The following is an 18,111-nucleotide window of genomic DNA, read 5'->3' as shown; positions in this document are numbered from 1 at the left end:
TCTTTGTCCTCAGCACTGAAGCGGACTTTTGCAGCTAAAACTCAAAGATTTGTGTAAGGAATGACTGGACCTTCTGTCCCCATCTGCCGTCTGGGTGCTCAGTCTGACCCCTCTCCGGACTCTCATTTGCCCAGTGATAGGTGGTGTAAGTTTCAGGAGCAGTCAGTAGCGGAGAGGAGTTTGTGGGGTGGATGGGGACAGCTTAGATGTTGCTGTGCCCGGCTCCAAATACCCAGCTCTGTGATAGTGGGAAGGACAGGGAGCAGTTTTGCCAGTTAACCTAACAGCACAGCTGGTGCCATGCGGGGGGCCTGGGTTAAAGCCTTGAACGGGCCATTAGTTTCTGTCTTCCTCAAAGCAGTTCATGTTGTGAAGAGAGGAAGGCAGGCAGATAAACACTGAACATAGTTAAATGTAACGAGCATATTTTTTTAAATCTATTTTTCCCTCCAAATGGGGATGTGACACCTATTTGTGAAGAGAAACGCCTCTGCCTGTCTTTCTGGGTGGAGACACCACAAAGGTAGCATGGTATGTAACTGTGGCACACACACATGGCAAAGCCGCTTTTATTGAACTGGCTTGAAGAGACAAGGCGGTTATTCTTTGAAATTTTAACAGATGCCAACGTGAAAATAAATTGTCCATGTGCCAAACGAAAGACGCGCTTGCTTTTTGGTGGTTTCTGTTACCTTGGACGTCTTGTTGATGTCCTGACAATGCTGTAGTTCTCTGCTAGCTGACGAGGCACCTTTGATGAAGAAATTAGAGTTTTCTGTAATTGATTTTGTGCTCTCCTGCACTGGCCTGGCCACCCATGCTTTCTGTCTTTGCTGGTTTCTCTTTCATGGGTAGGATAAATGGTGACTTGGGTTTCATGCTTGACTCTACTTTTTCCAACAGGATTTAAAGTCTCTAATGCTTACATTGCAGAATTTGTTGTGTCCCATAAAGAGGAGAAGAATACACAATTGGAGGCTAATAAACAAGATCCATGTTAAAATTCCTCCCAGTTTAATTATCCCAAATTTCCTAGTTTTGCTTTCACTTTTTATTTGACTTTGTTTCTGACTCAGTTTTGTAACACCCTTCAAACTTGGAGATATGTTTTCATTGGATAGTACTTTAATTGGACCTATCCCTGGTGATTTTGGAGCTTTGACAATATTGCCGTGTTTAAGTTCATGGAGCTCCATCACTGGTTTCCTTTAGGTCGAGTACCCGCAAATATGCTTTAAGGACTCAGTTTACTTTTAGAATTAAATACAGTTTCATTCTATTTTTGAAAATTCCTATAGCACTTCAAAAGATAGGTCTCTCTCTTAACCAGGAAGAATTTTTCTGTCTTCCTACTATACAAAAATACTCATTTTTTTCTTCTCTTATATAGAAGATGTGATTTGCTTATAAAGACGTCATAAATAGGTTTCTCTAATTTTTTTTTTTTGTCTGCTAAGATTTAGAAAGCAACATTGGATCTTTGTGTAAAGATGATCTCTTTTACAAATAAGAGAATCATATCTAGCTTTTTTTTTCTTTTTTTTTTTGCTGAGGTGGAGTTTTACTCTGTCGTCCAGGCTGGAGTGCAGTGGCGCAATCTCTGCTCACTGCAGCCTCCACCTCCTAGGTTCAAGCAGTTCTCCTGCCTCAGCCTCCCGAGTAGCTGGGATTACAGACACGTCACCACGCCTGGCTAACTTTTGTATTTTTAGTAGTGACGGGGTTTCACCATGTTGGCCAGGCTGGTCTTGAACTCCTGACCTCAAGTGATTCACCTGCCTCAGCCTCCTAAAGTGCTGGGGTACAGACGTGAGCCTCTGTGCCTGGCCTGCATATAGCGTTTTTATAAACTAGGGAAAGTCTCCGCTAAACAAACCACAGATAGGACACTGCTGCAGAACACACTGGAAAGGTCTGGAAAACTCACTTATCTAAGAATAACACAGCAACATGTTTTAGAAATGCTAATTTGTTTACCACTGGGTCTTAAGCACCTGTGACAACGACTGGCTTGTCATTAGGCCAGCTAGGCCAGTTTTCCAAGAGGGCAGTGAAGGGATTTCTTGGTTTTAATTCATAGAAGAAAAATGTCTCTTGGCTTTAACACAGGTCTCCATAATAGAGATTGAAGTAGCGTTTTTCCTAGACTTACGTGAACACTGCTTACATTGCCATGTCACGAGAATGGATTGTTGGAGTAGGAACTTTTCACTGATGTTAATGTTACTATTCACAGGAGAATGCCCCTAAATAAAACAGTCGTTTCAAAATGCAGGCTGAATGACTCCAGGGAATATCCTGGCAGCCCACCACTACCCCTGTCTTTAGCTATTAGATATACCAAATATGGAATTCAAACAGTTATCAAATTGTATTATAATCCATTATCTAAATTAACACCATGTAACGTCAGAATGAACTTGAGGACAAGTGATTCACCTCTTAGCAGGTGGTGGAAACGAGCCTGCCCAGGTCGGGCTTATACCCTCACACAAGCTCTGGGGCAGCAGAACCTGCCAGGGCACCATTTCCTAGGCCAGGGTCCTGCTTGCTCTAACTTACAGCTAGAAAAATAACTGTCTTCTCTCTCTCTCTTTTTTTTTTTTTTTGAAATTGAGTCTTACCCTATCCCAGGCTGGAGTACAGTGGCGCGATCTCGGCTCACTGCAACATCTGCCTCCCAGGTTCAAGTGATTCTCCTGCCTCAGCTTCCCAAGTAGCTGGAATTACAGGTGCCCACCACCACACCCAGCTAATTTTTTCTTGTATTTTTAGTAGAGACCAGGTTTCACCATGTTGGCCAGGCTGGTCTTGAACTCCTGACCTCAGGTGATCCACCTGCCTCAGCCTCCCAAAGTGCTGGGATTACAGGTGTGAGCCACCGCACCCGACTGGGAATAGTCTTCTTCGTTCAGACTGGTTTTCCTTTAACCCCCACAAAAAACCTAATGGGTTGTTCCATCCATTAAGACAAACGTTTATCAAGGTACTCACTGCCATGGGTGCTTGAGATCCCATGGTAACCAGAAGTCAGGGCCCTTCTCCTGACATTGAGAGTCTATTCAGGTACTTGACGGGGATTTTGAGTTCTCTCTCACTCTCTCTCTCTCTCTCTCTCTCTCTCTCTTCTCTCTCTCTCTCTCTCATACACACACACACACACCACACACACACACACACACACACAACACACACACACACCACACACACAAACACATACACACACAGACACAGAGAAGCAAACTCTGGGGAATCTGCCAGATCAGGAAGGATGTATACTGCATCTTAGGCCGCCCAGAGCTAATCAGTACTATAGCTGTTGGTTGAGTGGCCTAAAACTGACAAGCTGAGCTTTTCTGAGTCAAATAACATGGCCAGCCAATTATTCCTGGAACCATTTATCTGGAAGGGCACAGGGCTTTCTGCATAGTGAGCTAAGTGAGGCAGGATCCCCTTGAGCTCTAGCTGGCCTTGTAGAGGAGGTGTGGGACAGGCAGGCCCAGCCCAGAGCCACTGCTCCCTCGGGGCAGCCTTGGAAGGCGTGCCAGGAGGCCCACAGGTGTGGCATTGAACCTCCAGAAATTAACCACCATCCAGGGACTTGCAACATTTTCTGGCTTCACTGATGAATGGTTTGTAGGGAAACCTGGCAAGAGAAATTAGTTTGGAAACTTGGGAGTCATTCACAGAGGAAATAAATGGTAGAATGCATTAAAAATAATATGAATAATAGTAGCTATCATTTATTAAACCTCTAGTGTGTGCAAGCACTGAGCTGTGTGCTTTACACGTTTTCTCATTTAATCTTACAAGGTAGGCTCAGTTGTCATCTACATTTTTCAGAAAAGGAAGGTGATGCTTTGCAGTTACTAACGTGCCCACAGCTGCTGAACTAGTAAGTGGTGAAGCCACAATTTGGCCCAGGCAGTTGGTCTGCAGAGCCCTCACTCCTCACAGCTTCGCAGTGGCTGTGGAGATGGACAGGGTGGATGCGTCTGATAGATATTTAGATCATGGAAATAATTGTGCTTTCTGGCCTAATAGACTCATTTTTCTTCCTTGCCCTGCTGTCAGCTATCAGTTGTTCCTTCTCACAACAGTCCTTTCTTGGACAGCTGTCTCCCTTTCCTCAGAAATGATTCTTTGAGAACACCGTGAGATGAAGAACGAAACAATCCAATTTATTAAGCTGCTTTTGTAAAGTGAAAACAAATAGGTCTGAATGAATATGGTTTATTGTGTTCACTAAGACAACATGTTTTTGGTTCTAACTAGGCCAGATACCTTGCTTGGGCAGATGAGAGGAGAGTATGTTTTAAAGCCCCCGGAACTTGTAGTCTGGTGAGAGAGACAGTTGCACAAACAACGATAGCAGTGTACTAACTGCCTGGCCACAGTTAACATTTGTGGTGCTTTTCAAGCATATAAAAGTGACTGCTTTCCTGGAAGGGCAAGGAATGTATTGGAAGATAGCAGTAACAGAGTCATACAGAACAGGTGTACATCAGCTGTATGAAGGCAAGTGGCCTTCTAGGCACATCTATAAAAACAGTTGCAGCAAAGGACACAGCACACCAGCTTGTTTTTTAAGCTATGCCTCCCATTAGTGGATCTTTCCATGATATGTAAAATATCAGAGTGTAGTAGTACATAATAAGGGTCAACATTGTTTTGGGAAATGTAGAGTGTATGTGAATAGTATGTGTAAGTATGTAAACATATACTCATGCACATTGGATCATGACATAAAATATGTCTCTAAAGTATGGATTGTTGAAAAAAAAGAAGTTTGAAAGTGGCCCCACAAATCAACGTCTGTGAGCCTCAATGTCTTTAGGTTGATTTGAAGATGAAATGAACAAGCTGTTAGCATATAATATATGCTCATTAAAGATCAGCTGCTCGTAGGCCAGGGAATGGCACCTTACCTAGAACCTGAGAATGCAGATTTGCTAAGTTTATACGAATTTGCTGAGTGACTGGATGAGCAGGGACTTGCAGGTCTGAAGCATCCCAGGGGCTTCAAGGAGCTCAGAGCCTACGTGATGGAACCAGAGTGGGAGCACCTGGTGACTGCGTGTCCAGGGTAGGGTGGCAGACTCGTGGGCTGGGCGAAGTTTGGCCTTCAGCCAGTTGAGAAGTCAAGAGACAGTGAATGGTTTTTGAATGAACACAGATCCCTGAGAGATGCGGAAGGCGGTTCAGCACCCAAGTGTAGGGCACAAGCAGAAGATTTTCTTCTTAGGGGAGGAAAACCAGTAAGCCTGGGGCCTGGCTAGAGATGCTCAAAGCTTAGAGGTCAGGAAGTCATCAGTGCTGGCTTTTCTTGTGGTGTGGGTGCTCATTTGTTGATAGTTGGTAGCTGGGCTACAGATGGTTTGAAGAAGGTAAAATTCTAAACCAGCCAAATACAAGGGCACCTCCAGTGGCCTCTAGACTCAAATGAGTGCAGGAACTTTAGCTTCCAAGTCCATGCCTTGGGACATCCACTTTGGATGATACCCACTGGTCGCATTGGAGCCTCTCAGAAGCTGTCTGGCCAGATTTGCCCAGGTCCTTCCTACGCATTGTTCAGGTCTCAGCTGGAATGTGACTTCCTCGAGGAAACCTTCCCCCCTCCCAGTCTAAACTGACTCTTCCCCTGATACTCTCATAGCACCTGCACTTCTTCTGTTCTCCGCATCACACACTGACTTTGAGTTATTTGTCAGATGCCTGTGTCTCCCACGAGAATGTTAACTCCATGAGGGTAGATGTTGCCTGTGCTTGGCTCATTCACGCCCCTGGCACCTCGTGAATGACCCCGAAATGGAAGAGAAAGGAGGTGGTATTTAGTTGACTGATTTTTTGTCTCATACAAAGTTATACATTGCTTCGTAATTTTAATTCATTATTTTCCCCTATTGATAGGCTTTTATTTTCTGTTCACCTAAAATTTCAGTTCCTCAAGGGCAAGGATCACATCTTTTGCTTTTTAAAAAATACTCTTTTATTCTTACCACAGTTCCGAGAATGTTAGAGTAAAATAGGTGCATGCCGGTAGAAGATTTGTGTGGCATGACTGTGGATTGAGTTACCAGTTTGATAGCTTAGATAGAAACCCACACAGTGAATAAAGGGCTCACAGAATCACTATAAAGGCAATAGTAATGCCTTTGTGTAGCGTTTTCATGGTGGTTTTCAGTTTAGCAAAGCGTTTTTGCATGGATTTTTCTTATTTGACTCTCAGGGTGAATGATCTTGTAAGCCAGAGCAAGATGTGCGTTCTCCACTTACAAAGGAGCCTGTGGACCCACACAGCGAACAGGAGACGCAGCCCCTAAACAGATCTGCTTCCAAACAAATCCGCAGGGGGTGTGTTTCTCCTACTCCACTACCTTCTTTTCTCTAAGGATTTTTCTTTGGCTTGATTTTTCTTTCCCCTAAAGGGCAGAAAGGGTAGTCTGGTTTTCCACATCAGAAGGGTGACTCTGCGTTTGGAATGTGGTAATACAAGTTCGGTGACCGTGTGAGCATGCGCGTAGGACTCCAAACCAGGAAATTCACTATCAGAAACCTGGTGCAGATTTATGTTACGGATGAATGTATTAATCATATTTTCATATGAGGTTTCTAAGAAACTTTGTATCATGTAGATAATATCTAATTTAGTGCTTTGTCTAGAATTTTCCCATGTTAGACATTTACTTGGGACCCTATAATTCCATAATACACTTAGTAATTCAATATACTTTCACAATATACAGGAAATTCTTTTTCTATTTTCTGAATTTCCCTTACTAGAAAGTGTGGTACTCTAAACTCAGATGGCTTATGGCTAGAAAAGGTCACACCTTTTAAAGACGCAGCTGCATTCCCTCAGCTGTCAGGCTTGCTATTCGCAAACTCTGTTACAAGACACCATCCTACAAGAATGTTCTGAAAAAAGCAAGATGCAATCAAACAAATATGTCACCATAAATAGGAAGAAAATTCTTAGTTGAAATCTGATTTCTTGGGAAACATTTTAAAATTTATTTCTTTCAAAAATAAAAATTTAGCAAAACAAGAAAAGAACTACCTTCCAAATAAGTATACTTGGAAATTACAGACTTGATTTAGATTTCTTCCTAGGAAAGAAAAACGTTTTAACCAGAATCACACACACCTATAGCTGGAAGTGCCCCTACAACTATTGAGTACGGGTGAGGAAACTGAGGCCAGAAAGGTCAAGTCACTGGCTGGAATCTGCACAGCAGACTTGGAGGCCAGGATGAGATCCTCACCCAGTGCTCTCTTGGTTACCATGCCACCTGTCCTGTACCCTTGTTTGAATCTATAATAGTGACAAGAACTGGCCCGGCATGGTGCCTCACACCTGTAATCCCAGCACTTTGGGAGGCTGAGGCGGGCAGATCATGAGGTCAGGAGTTTGAGATCAGCCTGGCCAACATGGTTAAACCCTGTCTCTATTAAAAATACAAAAATTGTGCCTGTAATCCCAGCACTTTGGGAGGCTGAGGTGGACGGATCCCGAGGTCAGGAGATCGAGACCATCCTGGCTAATAGGGTGAAACCCAGTCTCTACTAAAAAAACAAACCAAAAAAAAAAAAATTAGCCAGGCATGGTGGCAGGTGTCTGTAATCCCAGCTACACAGGAGGCTGAGGCAGGGGAATTGCTTGAACCTGGGAGGCGGAAGTTGCAGTGAGCCAAGATCGCCCCACTGTGCCACTGCACTCCAGCCTGGGTGACAGAGTGAGACTCTGTTTCAAAAAAAAAAAAAAAAAACAAAAATTACAAAAATTAGCCAGGCATGGTTGCGCACACCTGTAGTCCCAGAAGAATCGCTTGAACCCGGGAGGCAGAGGTTGCAGTGAGCCAAGATTGCTCTATTGCACTCCAGCCTGGGCGACAGAGCGAGACTTCATCTCAGATAAAAAAAGAAACAAAATAGCTATTGCTCTTGAAAGCTTCCTGTGAGCCGGCCCTTTTATGCATGTTTATCTCCGTTAATCCTCACTACAACCCTATGAGGTAGATATGATTGCCCCCATTTTACAAATGAGGAAAGTGCTGATGTAGACCTGCATCATTTCTGTATTTGGGATGAATAGAAATACTTCATTTTTAGCTAACGTCTGTCTTGTAATTTTTTTATCAATTTGTTTCAGAGATTATGGCAATATTCAATAACCTTTAAAAATATCCATAATGGAATACTTTTTTAGTAGGATTAGCTAGTGTTGGTAGTGTTGGCATTTAATTGTGATTTTCTATTATGTGTCACGTATTTGTCTCCTAACTGGTCTTCTCACATGTAACCTTTCTCCACTTCAATCCTTTTCCTCATGATGCTTATTACAGTAGGGTTAGCATTCAAAAATGCAACAGGCATGGTGGTCCACGCCTGGAGTCCCAGCTAATTGGGAGGCTGACGTGGGAAGATCACTTGAGGCCAGGAGTTTGAGACCAGCCTGGACAACATAGAGAGACCCTGTCTCAAAAAGAAAACAAATGCAAGTCAGGTCATACCATTTCCTCTTGTGGCAGTATATGGTCTATGCCATTACTACCCCAACTGAAAGACCAGCTTTTCACAGGACTGCAGATACAGAGGTTTGGGTGAGCCATGCAGCTATTCATCTGGTAATAGGAGCTGTACCTGCCAGATGAAATACTTCATATTCAAGAGAGAGAGTGACCAACAGAAAAAGAGGCAAATGATATAAACAGACATTTATAGAAAAGGAAGTAAAGACAGTTGTTTAGCATGTTCACATTGACTCATGATAACTGAAATACAAACACAACCACAAATTATACAATATCTCTGAAAGAATACATTGAAAAACCACTTGCCTTTGGCCAGGGGAACTCTGGCAGAAGACAGGGATATGAGAGGTACTTCCCATAATACACCCTTTTTAACCCTTTATAATTTGTTCGCAGTTATCCAAGTGCTGGAGTAATGGGAATTCCAGACATTTAAATAAAAAACATGCAGAAATAAAAACTTGTTCATCCCAGCTGGAAGCTCGATCTGCATGTATAGGCTATCCATGTTAAAAGATATTTTTGGGAGTTTATAAACCAAACATTAACATTATAATGTCTTACTTTTTTTGTACATCACATTACGGATTATAGGACACTTTCCATGTTATTTCATTTGATCCTCACAGGATCCGGGACTGTAGCTCAGAGAGGTTATGATTTGCCTAAAGTCACACAGCAAGCTGTATTCAATACCCACTGCAGTCCATTTATTTACATATCTGTCTCCCCTACTAGATTCAGAGCTCATGACACAAACAAGACCGCAGTCTATGCCTTCCGTTCCCAGTCCACTGCCATTAGATGATGCTAGCTTAGAAAGGAATCAAGGAAATATGTCAGCTTCCCCTTTCATGGTCTTGGGGACACAGGGAAAGGAGTGAGTCTCACCACAAACAGAAAACAAGATTTCAGGAAGCTCTTTTATTGGTGCCATTGCAAACATAAGTGATACAAAGGAAAAAATAGCTTTCAAGTTTTAATTTCCTTGTAAGGAGGTAGATTCCACACCCAGTAGAACTTTGTCCCTAAGGTATGGGAAGTTGATGCTGTAAAGCAGCCTTATTTGAATTCGCTTTTAGATTCTATCTCCTTTTGGAAACTCCACCTCCTTTTTACAAATGTGATTTTATGTAAAATGCCGGTGACAATTGAGATAGTTCAAGTGGAACATTACATATGTATTTTTAAGGCCTGAGGAAATAGAAAAATAAATAAGTTGCCTAGGTAAGAATTCTTAGCACTCATTTGAACAAACCTTAAGCCTATAATGAGTGTTGCAGAGGCCGCAAAAACTTAAGAATATCATATACTGCTGGGCTCTGTAGCTCATGCCTGCTATCGCAGTGCTGTGGGAGGCTGAGGCAGACAGATCACTGGCGGTCAGGAGTTCGAGGCCAGCCTTCCCAACATGGTAAAATCCCATCTCTACTAAAATTACAAAAATTAGCTGGGCATGATGGCGTGCACCTGTAATCCCAGCTACTCTGGAGGCTGAGGCAGGAGAATCACTTGAGGTTGGGAGGCAGAGGTTGCAGTGAGACGAGATCATGCCACTGCACTACAACCTGGCAAAAGAGTGAGGCTCCATCTCAAAAAAAAAAAAAAGATAGATAGATAGATAGATATTTAAATAAAATATATATATTTATGTATATATTTAAATAATATAGGGAGAGAGAGTATACTATCAGAGCTTCCAAACCCTTTGGCATGGACACCTTCGTGGTTGGAGTGAAATTTAATGCTAATTAAAGGGCCTGTGTTATTTTCCTTAACTAAGGAAGAAAAAGCAATCATTATTTTCAAAGAACTTAGGGGGAGACCCACATGATCGCTGTGAAATGGAAACACATTTTTTGATTAAACAGGACTCTATCTGAAACACTTGAGAATTTTATAGTAAAGCTTAGATAAATATTTCATGTAACATCTTAAGATGCAATCATTCATAGTAATTTTAGTGCTCTGATTTCTGTTTGTTTTCAGATTGAAAAAGCAAATGTTTTCTATGATGGTTTATATCTGGAAGCTGCCAATTGAGCCCAATTTCATAAGGCTTATCTTTATAAATAAGTTAAATAGGATAATAAGAAATAGTTCAACTTACTTTTATTTTATGTCTATCTCTTTAAACAGAAGCAATGTTAGAATATCTTTTTTTTAATTGAAATGTAAACTGTGGCCACCTTTGTAAATACAATATGCCATTTAACCTCCTTAAGCCAACCTGAGATCTAGGATTATCTTACCCTCCAGCTGCCTCAGTGGACTTTCTTTGGAAGCTGCTGCTTTAGGTTCTCCTGGAGCAGAAACGTGCCCGTCTCCAGCTAGAGCCTTCACCTGGTAATGTGGGCCCCTCTCCCCAGCACAAAACCCTGTGTTCTGAGAGTTGTTTTTCAAACTGTCCTTTGTTAGCCTGCTAGATGGATAACGTCAGCTTTTTCTCAAATCTGTCTTGATTTGGGGTCCTCTTTGTCCTAATGAGTATTTCACAGCTCCGTCTATGAACTCACTTCTATTTGCCTGGACTCCTGAAAGTGGATGTGCCTGGCTTTCCACTGACGCATAAAGAAGTGTTTTCTTTATCCATTTGAATCATCTACCCACCAGGCACCTAGGTGTTGTACTCAGCACTCCGTTGGGCGCATGAAGCATTAAACGTCCATTCATTTTTAAAAAAACAATAGTTTTTGTTAGCCACCATGTCCCACAGTGGTCTGCTAGGCACCGAGGATACGATAGTGAACCCAGGTGTGATCCTCGCCCTCATGGAGCTAATGTTTTAGTGGGGAAGAGAGATGATAAGTGAGTCAAAATAAAATAAAGTGATTACCAGTGATTATGAAAAGTGCTCTGAAGGAAGGTGAGTGGGAAAGGATAAGGGTTGGTGTGGCCTCTGACCAGGTGTCGAGGGAGGGCTGAAGGATGAGAAGGACCTAGCGGCGTGGAGAGCAGATCGTGGGCCAGCTGGGAGGAGGGAATGGGGGAGAGAGGCTTTGCCAGGGAAGAAGCATGATGTTGTCTTCTAGGAACTCTGGGACCTGCAGGGCAGTGGAGTGGGAGAAAGCTCTAGGAAATGGGGCTAAAGGGAGAAAGGCAGCGGCCAGAGCTCACGAGGTCTCACAGACAGGGTCACATGTGTGCATTTTATTCTAGTGCCAGTGGGAAGTCTTGATGATGTTTTGTTTTGTTTGAGATGGAGTCTCACTGTGTGGCCCAGGCTGGAGTGCAGGGGCACGATCTTGGCTCACTACAACCTTCGCCTTCTGGGTTCAAGGGATTCTCCTGCCTCAGCCTCCCGAGTAGCTGGGATTACAGGCACCTGCCACCGTGCCCGGCTAATTTTTGTATTTTTAGTAGAGACAGGGTTTCACCATCTTCGTCAGACTGGGCTTGAACTCCTCACCTCATGATCCACCCACCTCGACCTCCCAAAGAGCTGGGATTACAGCCATGAGCCACCATACCCGCCAGTCTTGATGAGTTTTATGCAGGGGAGAGATATGCTCTCATTTCCTTTTGTATTCCTGAAAGTTATTCTGCCACCTTTGAGGAAAATGAACCAAAAGGAGCAAGACTGGGGTTAGCAAGGCTGAGTGGTCGGTCGTATAGCTGTGATGTGGGCAGAAGAGACCATTGGGGCTGGCTTTGATAGGAGTAGAAATAATGAAGAAGTACCTCGCACCATCTGTGTCAGAGCGGAGTCACCAGGACGTGCTGCTGGATGGATCACACTTAGAGGAAAGAAGGAAAGGCTGACCTTGTGGGTGTCCCATGTGTCTGAGGGAGCATTTGGAGGAGTGGCCGTACCCGTTACAGAGGTAGATAAGTCCCAAGACCCAACAAATTTGAAGGAGAAAGTCAGAGGTTTTGCTGGGGCGCAGCAGAATACAGTGCAAGCCTGCAGCTGTTTGCAGTTGACCTGTGAGGGGTAGTGCGAGTCAGGTGTTAGAAGTCTGCAGGCCCCTTAGGAGCCAAGTTTAACGGTTACTGCTTGAGGACACCTGAGGGGAGAAAAACAGCTCTGTGCGGGGAAGAGCTGGTACCTTGGGTCTAAAGGGTAGGATTTTTGAGTAACCAGAGAGCTACGTCCTGGGGATTGGACAGTGAGCAAAGGCTTGGAGGGGGCACACACGGCGTGGCCAGCCTGGCAGGGGCAGAGGTTTGCAATACAGCAGTTGGTCACTGTTACTTTTTGTAGGGACTTTATCTGCAAGAGAGGTGAAGGTCATCTGCCTTTGCTCCCCCTCCTCCCCTCCCTACTTTAAGTCCACAAGCCATTGGCTTCCTGGGAATCCTCATGGGAATTCAGGGTTAGGACCAGGGTTTCACCAGGGCACCCTCCAGACGTCCACGCTGAACTGAGATGTCTTTAGCTGCTTTTTAGGAAAATCTCACGGTACCAGCCTTCTCCCTTGCCACCTGCCACATAAGTCCATGTCCATTTTTATGTATGCAGAGATTATGAAACACCTGCATTTATATGTTTCCATTTATCTCCCACTTAGGTTTTATGGCAGGCACACAAAGAAACCCTCAGATGGCTCAGTATGGACCTCAACAGACAGGACCATCCATGTCGCCTCATCCTTCTCCTGGGGGCCAGATGCATGCTGGAATCAGTAGCTTTCAGCAGAGTAACTCAAGTGGGACTTACGGTCCACCGATGAGCCAGTATGGACCACAAGGTAAAACCAAAGCTTCTCCTAAATGCATGGCAGCAAGTTGTAGAAGTTTTCTTAATGTGTTAGTCCTTCAAGATTTTAATATTGTGAACATATCATAAGATCCATATCTGTTACCTGACAGGTTTGTGAGGTTCATACAAGCCCACAGTACTTGAGTTGCCCCTAATGATGGGAGCAATAATTACAGTCACGATTGGTTAAGCATTTATGTATCAGACACTAGGGTAAGTGCTCATCATCCTTGTGTTGCTAATGAAGTAGGGGACCCCCATCTTCTGTGACATGGTTCTAAACATAGAGAAAAAAACACAAGCCACGTTCTCAGAAGGTTTCTGATGTAAAACTTGGGCTTTGTTGGGTGGGATTCTGGTTTGGCCCCTCCCTCTTAGTGATCTCTGTGAAAACCCTGAGCTGACAGCTCAGGACGGCATTGCCCCGCACATCCCTCCCAATTTCTCTCCGAGGTGCCGCATCAGGTCAGCAGTAGCTCTCACTTTCCCAGTCATCCCCAGTCTGACTCTTCGGAGACAGGACAAAGCCTGAAATGGTTACATGTCTTTCACAAGAGAAGGTAAGGGAGGAGCAGAGAACTAAGTGGAATCATGTCCCGCATGCACCACTGGCCTTCCTTCTTCCTGGAAGTGGATGTAGGTTTTGTTAGATACACATAGAATCCTTTTATCAAGGTTTTTAACCTGATGTGTATAGGTATACATATAGATAACATACATGTATACATATTTTTAAAACTAAGTCATTTTTAGCAATAAGACATTTGAATTTGCCACCTTCCTTATATTTTGTTTATTTAAATTAGACATTAATGGATAATTTAGAGAGAATGAGATAATCTGGCACAATTCCCAGAGTTCCCTCACTTCTGAAAATACCAGGAACATTCCGGGTAAAGATGATGAGTGCCACTGGGAAACTGTAGTAAAATGTTTACCACTTCTACAACAAAACCAGGTTTGCCTGGGGTAGAGCCTTGGTATTTCCTAGAGGCATTTGCAACTGTTTAGCAAACCCATCTATGAGGCCAGGCAAATATAAGGTGAGGCCCAGTCACCTCCCTTTTTACCTGCCATTTCTCAGAAAATTGCATCTTTCTGATGAAAAGTACTTTACAGCTTGAAAAGCGAGCTCTTTTCTTGTGTTCTGAAGATCCTTTTCCAAAAGATCTTAAACAGTTTCAGTGCTACCAATGGAGCATTGTTTCTTTGCCTTAGAGGGCTTTGTTATATTTACTTTCCAAATATTTCTGTTGGTAGGAAGACTATGGGGATACCCAAGAAAGCAAACATCTATATAGAGCCTCTCCTGCCTTTGTTCAGGCTTGTCCTGAGAGTGAGACTTGGTGTTTTGCCCAATTCTCTTTATATCACATCATCAAAAGTTTTCCATGTTAGTAATTCCAGTAAGCGTTAGGGATTTCAGTCCCAGTCGACAGTAATGGTCTGCTTGTTCCCTGTCAGCGCCAGGTAACTATGACATGTAGCTGTTTGTTGCTGAGCAGAGGCAGGACTGTGGGTTACCCACTACCCTTACTGAACGTGGTGGATGTTGTCAAAGCCAGGTTTCTTTAGCTGTCATGGAAAGAAGAAAACTTAGTGGCAGTTGGAAAAGCGGTTTATAAGTTGTGGTAGGCACAGAAAATGTGGGGTTTTGCTCCTAATGTAATTGGAAGCAAGGTCCAGACCTTGTTCTCAGAACTGGGTGTGGGTGAAGGTGGTCTAGTTAACTCTTAAGACCATAAGCCCTTTCTGGGCTCTTTGAAATATGTCTCCATACTCTTTAGTAATTCAGTCTTATTGCCTCTTTTTCTACTCATCATATGTTAAGACTGAGCCTTGGGCTATCTAGTAAATCTTTTGTGAACAACTAAGGAAGAACTTTTGCTATAGGAACTAATAGCAGGGAAGGAAATTACTATAGAATGGATTTATTTTTTGACTAAATCCCTGTTTTTTGCTACCACTGAATGTGAAGACTCTTAATTTAAGAGCACTGAGCCCAGGAGAGTTCTTATCCAAACTGCTGTGTCTCCTTGGAAGATTGCTTACTCTTTCTGAATTGCTTTTTGTCTAGAAAATGAGAAAATGAGATTATATTGCATTGGAAGTTGCTTCCACTTCTAATATTCAGTGAGTAAAGCCTTGCTTCAGTTCCAGGACCTTTACTGTTATGGTAGCCCACTGGGTTCCTGCATGACAGTTCAGCTTTTTGTTGGAGTGTTTTAAGGCCTGAACCTTGAGTGTAGGTTAATAGTAGAAACGATCTGAAATGAGAATGATATTCCCACACTCGGCACTCTCTGGTGCCTGAACGTTGGGCACCCCTCCCAGCTCCATGCACCCTTTTCTCCTCTCCTGAGTGACATTGCCACCTTGTTCCCCTCCAAGGCTTGTGTGCTGCTGGGTTCCTGCATCAGCTCTGAGTGCTGTGTGCTGTGAGGGTCCTGGTACTCTCAATGTCCAATTCAAAATCATCACCTTTTCCCCCTTGGAGCCTCCTGTCCTCAGCAAACACTCAGCACCAGGAGATCACATTTGCAACATGTATTGTTGAGTTCAAGAAATGCTCTTCACTTTTTCTGTCTTTGTTATCCTTTTAGAAGGGATCCAAGTAAAGGGTTTTTTCTTTCTCCTCTTGATTAATTACTCAGATGATTAGTGACGTATTCAGCCTCCTTCTTCACATGAGAAGTGTTCATATCTCTGGAATGATTCGCTCATGCCGCCACCCAAGATGTCATCAGTCTCCTTTTTCTGTTTTTGTTCTTCACTTCATGGCTTGCTTCTGGTTTTGCTTTTTTAAAGAAGTTTCAAATACTTCACAACCGGCCGGGCGCGGTGGCTCAAGCCTGTAATCCAAGCACTTTGGGAGGCCGAGACGGGCGGATCACGAGGTCAGGAGATCGAGACCATCCTGGCTAACATGGTGAAACCCCGTCTCTACTAAAAAATACAAAAAACTAGCCGGGCGAGGTGGCGGGCGCCTGTAGTCCCAGCTACTCCGGAGGCTGAGGCAGGAGAATGGCGTAAACCCGGGAGGCGGAGCTTGCAGTGAGCTGAGATCCGGCCACTGCACTCCAGCCTGGGCGACAGAGCCAGACTCCGTCTCAAAAAAAAAAAAAAAACAAATACTTCACAACCATTTTACTCACATTTTATATGAGCAGCTTTTCCAGAATTATTAGTAATAACAACCAGCATTTATTGAGCGTGTTACTATGTCCTGGTCCTGTTTTCTAAGTGTTTTTTATATTAACTCATTTAATCCTCACAGAAGTTGCTGTTATTACTCCACTTTACAGAGGAAGAAACTGAGGCACAGAACAGGTGAACAATTTTGCCAGGATGCACAGTGACTACAATGGTCAAGCCAGGATCCAAACCCAGGCTGATTCACCCATTCTCTTAATTAATGGGAAGCCCTCTGAGACTGTCTCTATTTCATAAGTGAGAACACCAAAGCCTTGAGAAATTTAACAATTTGGCCATGATCCCACAGCTGTTACAGTAAGTGGCTAGCCCAGGGTTCCCACCAATGGAAACTGACTTACGAGGGGCCTCTCCCGTGGTCACTGGTGGTGGTGCTTCCCACACCTTAACTGCACTGCCCTCTCGCCAGTTCATTCATTCAGTGAGCCGCTAGGGATATAAAACCAAAATGACAAACAACTCGCCTTTATGGAGCAAGAAACATCTTAAGAATACAGGCATGGAAATATATATTAAAAATACTGACCGGGCATAGTGGCTCATGCCTGTAATCTCAGCACTTTGGGAGTCCGAGGCGGGTGGATTACTTGAGGTCAGGAGTTTGAGACCAGCCTGGGCAACATGGTGAAACACCGCCTCATCTAAAACTACAAAACTTAGCCGTGTGGTGGCGCACACCTGTGGTCCCAGCTACTCAGGAGGCTGAGGCACAAGAATCGCTTGAACCTGGGACGTGGAAGCTACAGTGAGCCAAGATTGTGCCACTGCACTCCAGCCTGGGTGACAGAACAAGACCCTGTCTTAAAAAAAAAAATACTGAAGAGATTAAGAATGTTGCTCATGTCCATAATCTCAGCACTTTGAGAGGCTGAGGTGGGCTGATCGCTTGAGCCCAGGAGTTAGAGACCAGCCTGGGCAACATGGTAAAACCCCGTCTCTACAAAAAGATATAAAAAAATTAGCCAGTTGTGATGGCACACACATGTAATCCCAGGTACTCGGGAGGCTGGCATCGGAGGATCACTTGAGCCCAGGAGGTTGAGGCTGCAGTGAACTCTGATCACGCCACTGCTCTACAGCCTGGGTGACAAAGTGAGACCGTCTCAAAAAATAAAATAAAATTTCTATGGTGTGAAGAAGGGGGAATGTTAGAAATGTACATTAATACTATAAAATCTGAATTTTTAAATAAATGAAGCCAATCTAAAGTGTAAAGATACGTAATTACAGTATATTTTGTGAAACAGCACTTTGCCACCTTCAAGCAAGCACATGTAATAATAACTACCCTTGCAAAGTGTTTTGCAAGGAAAAAGGGCTGTGGGAACTTGCTTTAATAAATAGAAAGGATTACGTAATTAACATGTTAATTATTAATAAGTGAGTTTGTATGGGAAAAAGAGAGCTAAAATCAATTTCATATCCATAGCCTTTTTGTTTCTTAAGGACAAAACTATCTTGTTTGTTTTTTGCATTCTCTAGAGGAATGTCTATCACACTATCCAGAAATACTTTTTGCATGTTGTTACTAGTTACAAAATATAAACACTCAGGTCTTAGTTTTGCTGTGAGTAGGTAACAGTAGTTCTGAGTCTGGATTCCTCCCAGGCCTCACTCACTCTGTATTAGCCTATGGGAGTCTGGTTAGGGCCACCACACACA

General features: G+C 43.5%; 1 protein-coding gene across 9 annotated transcripts in view; it reads left to right on the top strand.

The window, feature by feature from the left end:
* ARID1B (AT-rich interaction domain 1B) overlaps positions 1–18,111 on the top strand; it is a 442,707-nt gene that overhangs the window by 352,617 nt on the left and 71,979 nt on the right. For 8 of the 9 annotated variants that reach the window (XM_033234961.1, XM_033234968.1, XM_033234964.1 and 5 more), the window contains one exon: positions 13,046–13,225. The exons of the other annotated variant lie outside the window; for it this stretch is intronic. In XM_033234961.1, the coding sequence (XP_033090852.1) occupies positions 13,046–13,225 (180 nt within the window). The remainder of the gene's footprint in view (positions 1–13,045; positions 13,226–18,111) is intronic. 9 annotated transcript variants of the gene reach the window in all.

Source organism: Trachypithecus francoisi, unplaced genomic scaffold (genome assembly GCF_009764315.1).
Source record: "Trachypithecus francoisi isolate TF-2019V2 unplaced genomic scaffold, Tfra_2.0 Lachesis_group15, whole genome shotgun sequence".
Taxonomy (NCBI): domain Eukaryota; kingdom Metazoa; phylum Chordata; class Mammalia; order Primates; family Cercopithecidae; genus Trachypithecus; species Trachypithecus francoisi.
Note: the sequence above shows the minus strand (reverse complement) of the source record. Positions and strands in the feature narration are given on the sequence as shown.